Genomic DNA, 9,485 nt, shown 5'->3' on the forward strand with positions numbered 1-9,485 from the left:
CCCCATGTTATTTTCCCATAGGAAAAATCGCCAGATACCGGATGTCAAAGATGGCAGCTTTTTTGTAGGCGAACTTCAGAGGTCTATGGGAGGGTACTGAGTCATTTTTCAGTTGGTCCCCCCAGTACTGCGCAGACTCGCACTTAACTTCGTGACGTTAGCCATCGAACTGCATCTTGTAACTCGTATGATAGATAGGCTACACAGAAATTCTTCTCACACTTCCTTCGCCTTCAAAGTCTTCAAAGTTAAAAATGTATTTATGTATTATTATTAATATCATACTCACAAGTGATATCAAGTCATGTTAATGTTGAAACTACCACACATGATCATCTTCGAAAACAGTCATGGTAAAACAAAACAAAAAAGTTATAGCCTTGAGGCTAATCTTCTTTCCACTTTTCTGACCTACGCCAATCCATCGAAAACCTCTGAAATGATTAACGTTAGACTACCTAACGGTAAAACTACTGTTTTTCCATTAGGTTTACTTGCCTCTATGCTTTACCTTAACATAGGCTACAATGCTATTGTAGGCTACATAGCTTTGTTCACGAGTTTCCGTGCTGGCTGGACTACGCTTCTTATCCAAACAATACGGTTATCTCCCTTCAGTGCTTAGCTTCCCTTCAACCGGACATGCTAAACATTCTTCTTACGGGAACCTAACGTTACGTACGAGGTAGTCGAGTCTTGTTTTGCCTTTTATTGTTTATGTAGATAACACAGAAGCTAAAATATCGGCACATGATATATGTTATATGAAGTTATGGGAGTTCAAAAAAATCCTAAATGGATGGGCGTTCTATGGGGTTAGCAGAGAGTTGATAACCACCGCTACATCGATGCTTCTACTTCCGGGAATTCGCCTGCCCCCTTGCGTAGTACCAGCAGATGATGTAGGCTGTAACATTGACGTCGATATATCCACCTCCACCTGGAGGGCGGTAACATCGTTAGAATCAGTAGAGCCAGCGTTGTCATAGGTTAAAGTAGGCCTATAGATGTGTTGCCATTAAAGAATTCCTTAAGCCTCAGGTTACGAAAAAATCACTGTATGTCTATGTAGGTGTTAGTCATTGCATTGAGTTGTCGGAACAAAAGACAGGCCTTTTGAGAGGGCTGAACTAGATCTACAAGTATCTGAGATGGGCTTACCCGATAAGTTGATCACGTTCAATTCCTGTGTAGGCTCCGAGTTGCATATCGATTTCTTTGAGGGTCTTTTGCCGCGTTGGCGTGTTTCCTTTGTAATTTTGTTTCGGGGGTCTTCCTTTCTGCTTGCCATGTTTCTGTCCTAAAAAAGGAACATGTGCATTATCCTCATTTGCGCTAGATTCCGAGTCACGGGATGAGAAGGAGTGCCATTTCTTGTGTGTCCACGTCTATATCCACGTTGGGATTGGCCTTCCCTTGTAGTTGGTAGTCGCCATCTGTATACAGCGCCCCCCTCGTAGTCCACCCTGTCTCTTGCAAACTTCTTTCTCTTTGAAACTCTTAGTTCATCCTCCAGTGCCTTTTTATCTTGTTCGCAGTCTTCCAACAATTTTTCATACTTCTCCTTCTCTGTTATGCTTTCCCTGAGTTCCTTCTTCACTTTACACAGTTGTGTGGAAGTTTCCTCAATTGTTAGAGATCGAACGAACACTTATTCAGGATTTCACACCATCGGTCACTGAATTCCTTGTTCTCTTGACCCAAGAAAGGTGTTTTAGTTATTCTCAGACCCCTTGGGATCATTTTAGTCCTGAGATAATCACTCAGGGTCATTGCGTGTAGGTAAAGACGAGATTCCTTTTCTTGCAGTTTCTCCATGCGTATCAAAATGGTTGGTTCATTACCTTGTGGTGTGTCCGTGAATAAAGAGTCCTTCAATATGATTCTTATGTAGTCCGCTTTTTTGAACTCAAAAGTTTTGGAAAGCTCCGACATGGTGGATAAAGTATTGTGTAGTCGTTCCTTTTCTTATTAGGAGTCAGGTGGAGTGCCGCATCCAAAAGTCCAACAAGGCTCGTCAAATGAAAAGTAGTTTGTTGGTGCGCACATCCAAGGCAGGTGCTGGACAAAAAGTGCTAGGCTATCAAAAGGAAAAAAGGTAGATTGACAATCTACCTTTTTTCCCTTCAGAAATGAGAATACAGACATACAGCCTCTTTTTGGCATGTTCCATTTTTATTCACAATGCAAACCCTGAAACTTTGCAAAGCATCAATACATCATTCAGCACAAGCAGGTACAAGTTGGCTGAACTGAACATGATGCGCCATTATGAACTAGAAAGAAGTGTGTGTTTGTTTTTGAGTACACAATGTCGAAGTTGGTATTTGAGCATAAATAAACTTTTTGCCAAAATGTTTCGTCAAAAGAGTTTTGTTAAATGCTATAAACATATATCTATCTATATATATCTATCTATATATATATATATATATATATATATATATATATATATATAAATATTGCCAACTAGCCAGAATTATCCCACATATTTTTTATTAGGCTTTTCATGATTGAGATCATATTCCTCCATAGCAAAAGGTAGATGATTGTTCATTTTGTTCAATGGAAGTAAAGTGTGGCAACCTTGTGAACACCATAGAATGAATTGGTCTGACCTGACCCCTCGTTGACAAAGGTGAGCCTTGCCCTGAAGTCCATTTGCAATTTTTTAGAATGTAGAAAAGCTCACAGTTATATATCTCACTGACATAGCCTTACTTCTACTGATTTTGTCCTCTGGTTTGAAGTCAAACTCGAGCATAGGCTATGTGTTTCGATTTATACACAAAAAAAGGCATAGGTCCAGACTTAACCCATTTTTCACCATGAAAGGAAGATGGATGCAACTGAGGACATAATAGTTTAAAAAAATCTCTTATTCATTATATTAATCTGATTAAGCCAGCTACCCCTGTCATGACTTGCCTCCATGCCTCTAGTGAAGTTGGTATGGAAAAGGATGGTCTATCTCTGATGGGCATGTCACAACACTTTTACAGCGGTAATATGTCATATTAATCATATAAGGATGTAGGCTATTTATTAATTTAGGCCTATTGTTATTGATATATTTTGTTTTCATTTATGCTTCATATTGAACTTTGCTTTTTGTGTTGAGGGATGAATGAAAAATTATCTTATCTTATTTGAGGTTACAGTTCAGTAGCCAAGGAAAGAAATACGACAAGCGATTGTTGTCAATAATACATAGAAAGATCTGCTATATTTAACTTTTTTTACTCTTTATCCTAGTCAGATGTCCTGTCATTCAGATGATAGTTCTGCACCTGAACCTTGGGAACCGCCTATCTCTATTTAAAGCATTACTATTGGTTAATTCAACTGCTTCCTCGTGTCTATCAAGACGTCTACGTCATACAATAAGACAAATTGAGGAAGTTGTAGCAATGACGTGATATGGTGATATTCATTCGGCATCGAAATGTCAGGCTAATCGCTGGTATTTAGCTGGTGATCTATAGGCTACTCGTTTGGAAAACGAGTAAATGCTGTTGCTGTTTAATCAGAGACAGTATAAGGGTAAGTGTGGTTGCGTTAGTGTTAATCGCCGTGATATTGTGCAATAGGTTTGGCAAACGTAGGTTTAGGGGCCTATCTGTCAGAATGTTCAACGTGCATTTCCTCCTCTTTGGTAACGTTACAGCAACGACAATGTCATTTAGTTAACGTTTTAATTAATGCAGCATTTGTAAATTATGCGTCGACCACTGTGTGCTAACCATCGAATGTTTTTAGTTTGGTTAAGAGTATTGCAGGACGCTTGATACAGAACTTTGTGGTGGTTCTTCCGTTTTCCTTGAAATGGCTAACGTTAACGTTCAGTCAGAATTGTGTTGCACCTGTTTGTTCCGTAAGTTAACCGGGTTCGTCGGCAAGTTAGTGTGACTCAAATTTTAAGGATGTTATGTAATTTAATTGGTTGCCTCTGCAGATCTTCCTGAGTAAACCCAGATAATGTGATTAGGTTCATATCGCTGTAATTTCACTAAGCAGAACTGAGTTGAGCAGTTGCAATTCATTCTTGCGGTCTTTTCTCAAAATATGTCTTACACAGACTGAGTAACGTTAACCTTAGGCCTACGAGTGGCTTCCTGAATTTAGTCAAATGATCAAACTGTTGTTGCACATAGTTAAATCTGAGGCACTCAGGGGGCATTAGCCTAGTTAAAAATGGCTAGTTGTTCAGTCATTGTGATAAAACTTCAAATTGTTATTGAGTTACCCTCCTCCTGAGTGTCCCAGATCTGTTCAACAATGCTCAACCATGGATCCCCATGGCTCAACCATAGGATCCCCAAACTGAAAAGCACCAGAGGAACATCTTTTTAAGCCTGAGTAGTCGGCTACTCTATGCAAATTGGCTTAAACCGTAATTTCTTGCTTGACGTTGGCAAAAATGGTTTCTCCCTGGTCTTACCTCCCACCTGTCTATATTTTTAGAGTTCTTGAAGGTGACTGCCTCAGTCTCCCACACGCACACAGGATGTTGATTCATCAACTGCTTTGGTTAGCTGTCTGCTGTGGATTTGCTACTTCAGAGCACAGAGGAAATGACACTGAGAAGCAGTCCACACCAGTGACCCATCCCTTACTGCTTGTATCCTTTGATGGTTTCCGGGCGGACTATTTGAAGACGTATTCCTTTCCACACTTTCAAAAATTTGTCTCTGATGGTGTTCGTGTGGGCTACCTCACTAATGTCTTCACAACAAAAACATTTCCCAACCATTACAGCCTAGTCACTGGGTTGTATGCCGAGAGCCATGGCATTCTGGCCAGCCGAATGTATGATCCACAGACCCATAAGACCTTTACCATAGGAGACACCGATCCCTCCTGGTGGGAAGAAGCCACACCTATCTGGGTGTCTGTGCAGAACTCTGGCTATAAGTCAGCTGCTGCCATGTGGCCGGGCTCCGACCTGAAGATCAAGAACAGCACAGCAACCCATTTCTTCCCCTACAGTCCCAAAGTGACTTTCCAAGAGAGGATCGGAAACCTAACCAAGTGGCTGAAAGATGACTCGGATGTTAGGTTTGCTGCTCTTTATTGGGAGGAACCAGACCGGTCAGGCCACAGGTACGGCCCAAACAACACTGTAGAGATGGCCAAGGCCTTGAAAGAGGTGGACAACAACATAGGCTTGCTAATGGAACAGCTCCAGCAGGCCAACCTGTGGGGGAAGATTAATGTGATCCTGACCAGTGATCACGGCATGACTCAGTGCTCCGAAGAGCGGCTCATCAAGCTGGACAACTGCCTCAATCGGACCGACTACTCAGTGGTGGACCTCACCCCTGTAGCTGCCATCATGCCTCTTAACAGTAAGTTCCACTGCATATGTAAACACATTTCCAACACAACACAGACACTTTGGACTACCAGTCCAGTATCAGTAATCAACAAAGGCTCTCTGCATAGTAGCCTCATTGGGCCTTTATTCAAAATGCCAAAATGCATGGAAGTTTATTCCATCTAAACCTAAATGTGTCCACACACTAAGCCGTTACAAAACTGTTCTGCTAACTTATAGGTTAACTGTCACCGAGACCTGATACCAGAGATTCTTCTTCAAGAGTTGGTCCACATGTCCGCACATTGCATTAAAACCACAAACAAAGTGGCTGTTGACAAAATACTAGCATGTGCATTTATTGCTGACGTACATCCCGATGCAACTCTCATTCAAAATATTTTCACAGATGTTTCCAGGGTCTACAATCTGCTGAACAAGTGCCACCCTCAAATGAAGGTATATATGAAGGAAAACATACCAGAGAGATTGCACTACAAGTACAATGAAAGGATTCAGCCCATCATCCTCGTGGCTGAAGAAGGATGGACCATTGTGCAGAATGGCTCGCTTCCTCGACGTAAGCTTCTCTCTGCAGTTTTGCCATTACCCCTTTGTATCCTTCAGATATCTAAAATCTGGAATGTCATTATAAGGGATAACCTTGTGTGGTTAAAAAGGTTATTAAAATGAGCAACAGTCTATTCACACTGTGTTTACTAATGCCTTTTTTATTACAGTTGGTGACCATGGCTATGACAACTCCCTTCCAAGCATGCACCCTTTTCTGGCAGCTCATGGTCCTGCTTTCCGGAAAGGTTATCACTTGTCTAACTTCAACAGCATAGACATCTACCCGTTAATGTGTCATCTACTGGGCATCCAAGCCTTGCCCAACAACGGCAGCTTTGTCAAAGTTCGCTGCATGCTCGAAAGTGAGACCTGCGCAGACCTCGCAGTGACGGTGGGCATTGTGATTGGAGTCCTCATAGTGCTCACCACACTGACCTGCCTCTTCAGGCTTATGAAAAGCAGAGGGCCTTCTCCCTCTCGGCCCTTCGCTCGCCTTGAGCTACAGGATGATGATGATGATGATCCCCTACTCGACTGATGCACTTCTTTTTTTTCTTTTTAAGGTACACATGTTCAACCCATGTTTTCAACCTAGGTTTCGTATGTATATCTGACACCATTCATACCAGGCTGCTGACTTGCCGTATTGTCAGGTCAAAATAATTTACACCATGACGAGGGCCAGTCAATAGCCAGGTATTAAGATTCGAATGCAATGACGTCACTTCAGTATATGCAGGGTGGTGCAACGCTGCTTAGTGTTAGTGTTCTGCACATTACTGCTAGGACTTGTGGATATTATAATATTCTATTATACCACTTGTAAACAAATATTTAGTGTTCATTTAGTGTCAACCAGTAAGTTTGTGTTGCATATCACAAGCAATAACTCGGCAGAGGTTAATTCTGTTTTTTTTCTAGTAACGTTTGACCCATTGGTATAAATGGAGTTTAAGCTACTTCCTTCCATGGAAACATCGGTTGAAACTTTCTCAGAATGCTCAAGGATAAAATTCCACTCCAACCAGAGACTTTTAGAAGGGCCTATCTGGAAATGATTATTGTATAATATAACAATATATTTTGGACTCTTCCAGTTCTTTTCTACTTGTTTAAAGTTTTCGCTATGTTGCTAAAGATTGCTAATAAGGAATACTGTGGGAGGCTATTCATGTTAGGTTGGTTTGTCTCTAAACTTAAGTGCAGCTGAGCCATTTTTTTTGCACGGTCACATTTTTAAGAAGCTATGCTTCAGTTACTGTCTGCTGGAACTTGGAAACTCCCAAAGACGAGGTGTCACATGAGATTTGAATGTTTGCTTTAATATTGTTTGTTGCTTGTAGACACTGGAATTACTTGAAATCTTTTTAGGCCAGATGTGTGCTAGTATTGGTACAATAGCATTGTCGGTGTCTGATACAATAATACAAGGTCTAAGCAAATCTGAAAGAAAATGTTTTAAGCAGAGATAGGGCATGAACTGTTCAGAATTAGTCTTTTTTTATTATTTGGAAAAGGTTACGTATTTATATTTCCAGTTGATTTGAGTTGTAAATGAGAGCACACACATTCATTTCCTTGTACATTTGAAGTCTTGCCTGAAAATATCACTGTTCACTGTTAATAGAATGTATGGAAATACCCTTTTAATCACACCTTCATATTGACAGGCTTTTGGGACATTATTGTGCACTTCTCTATTCAGGCATGTGAAAGGACTTATCCATACACCTTGTAGAAATATTATATCAGGAAAATATTTGTTCTTTATTTAAGTCTAATCTATTCTTGCTTTGATGTGATAAAACGAAAAGGGGCATCTATGTTATGTAAGGAATGTTATGCAGTGTTCTTCTTAGTGAGCGTTTCAGTTTTGTTCTTCTGTCAGAATATATTATCTACCTGCACTATTTGTCACCCCCTTCCAATGGTACGATACTCTTGCACAATTTCACAAGTAATGGTGAAGCTTACACCAGAATATTGGTTTATCTGGCATTTTTCTGTATTGTGGCCAGGGTCATGACTCCATATTGTAAACTATAAAGACTTATTTTCATATAGGAGACAGTAATAGTGCTTTAAGTTAAGGAAAGCCTGAGTAGGCATGAGGTCAATAAAAGCTTTTTTAAATAAAACATTATTGCCATACAGCCTTGTGTAGCTGCACTTATTGTTACCACTTATAAGCCTTATAGCCTGCACCCAGAAGAAGCCATGTTCAAGAACACCTTTCTTGAAGGACAAATTGTGCATATTTAGGATGGTGATGTATTTCTTCCCCATTTCCACGTTCTTCTAGATTTAGATTTACCATATGCCATTGCAAGAAACGGAATGTTAAGTCTTTGTAGTACCCTGCTTTTTTAATGAGTGTAAAATCACCATCATCATCCAGACAATCGCCATGTGTGGGCAGTCTGCAAAGACGGGTTTCTTGTTTGAACTTGATGCCGTATTGTGTCAGGTTGTCTGACCTCAGTTATTGCAGATCTATTACTGTGGATCTTCTGTCCAGGATACCATTTTGCAGGAGCTCAGCTCGCAGCTCGCTTGTTGGTGATCACCACTGTAGCCTATAGCTCAATGAGCAACACATAGGGAGCCTTGGGTTGGTGTTTAATCCATGGAGGTATTATAGAGACAAAGATCCTTCCTTCAACCCTCTCCTGATGTAGACCTGGAGAGTACGAGGACGAAGTACCGCCTCAATTCATTTCAATGGCCAATGTTAGCTTCTTCAGCCAAAAATATCCTTAACTGACTGCCACCATCTTTAAAAATGGTGTCTGACTTGCCCACTTCGGGCCACATTTTCACAAACAAGACATTTAGGAGCCACCTTACAGATGGCCACAAATGATGTCATCCATGTAGATTGCCTCCCAACTTGGAAACAGACAATATACTCTTGTGTCCACCAGTGACATGGTATCAAGAATGCCTTGAGGCACGTTTAGTACGAATGTTAACTTGCACTCTAAGATCAACTGATTTGATTTCTGGGGGCAAAGGTCAAAGTTAAAGGTCACTGTGTCCACATGTATGTCCCTTTAGCGTGAATGTGATATCTCAAGAATGCCTTGTGGCATGTTCTACAAATTTGGGAGGAACATTCACTTGGATTCCTTTCCATAATCTATGTTTTACATGCCTCACCACACAAATGTATGTCAATGCAGTAATTGTAGTTACTCTCTCTCCCAGGAATTGTCCTAATCTGCCAGATGCCACTTGAATATAGTCACCTTCCTAAAATAATGGCATACGTTTTTCAGAAAACACAAAAAAGCCATTATTTTAGGAAGGTAACAATATCTCATTCTAATTAGAGAGATTTAGGTGCGCGTTTAAGATTGCATGTTGTCGTTCACTTTGCATTGTAACAAAAGTAGACACTCTAAACAGCAATTCAGGCGTGAAAGGCTGCAGGAGCATAGAAATGTCTTTTTTAAAAAGGTGTGTTTTAATCAGTGCATAATCTACTTTGAATTCTGTCATCATTTTTTTGGTTTAGAAGATGCTAGCCTAATACAGTAGCCTAACAGTCAGAGCTGCCAACTCTCACACATTGAGAGTGAGATTCATTCATTTG

General features: G+C 40.5%; 1 protein-coding gene across 1 annotated transcript; it reads left to right on the forward strand.

Annotated features, from left to right (window-relative positions):
- The first annotated feature begins 3,407 nt into the window (after positions 1–3,407).
- enpp4 (ectonucleotide pyrophosphatase/phosphodiesterase 4) lies at positions 3,408–8,043 on the forward strand. Its single transcript, XM_076299637.1, has 4 exons — positions 3,408–3,543; positions 4,465–5,348; positions 5,727–5,897; positions 6,058–8,043. The coding sequence occupies exons 2-4, from the start codon at positions 4,508–4,510 to the stop codon at positions 6,426–6,428; spliced, it is 1,383 nt and encodes a 460-aa protein (XP_076155752.1). The 5' UTR covers positions 3,408–3,543; positions 4,465–4,507; the 3' UTR covers positions 6,429–8,043.
- The last annotated feature ends 1,442 nt before the right edge of the window (positions 8,044–9,485 follow it).

The sequence above is a fragment of the Alosa pseudoharengus genome, unplaced genomic scaffold (genome assembly GCF_046254945.1).
Source record: "Alosa pseudoharengus isolate Yale_2024_CS ecotype anadromous, Long Island Sound unplaced genomic scaffold, YU_APseudo_1.1 YU_APseudo_1.1_scf_22, whole genome shotgun sequence".
NCBI lineage: Eukaryota > Metazoa > Chordata > Actinopteri > Clupeiformes > Clupeidae > Alosa > Alosa pseudoharengus.

Bases quoted from the DNA above. Each gene is read 5' to 3' on its own strand.
- enpp4 (XM_076299637.1), top strand. From the start codon at position 4,508: ATGTTGATTCATCAACTGCTTTGGTTAGCTGTCTGCTGTGGATTTGCT. The intron at 5,349-5,726 runs GTAAGTTCCACT...ATATTTTCACAG, and splicing joins TGCCATCATGCCTCTTAACA to ATGTTTCCAGGGTCTACAAT. The intron at 5,898-6,057 runs GTAAGCTTCTCT...TTTTTATTACAG, and splicing joins GAATGGCTCGCTTCCTCGAC to TTGGTGACCATGGCTATGAC.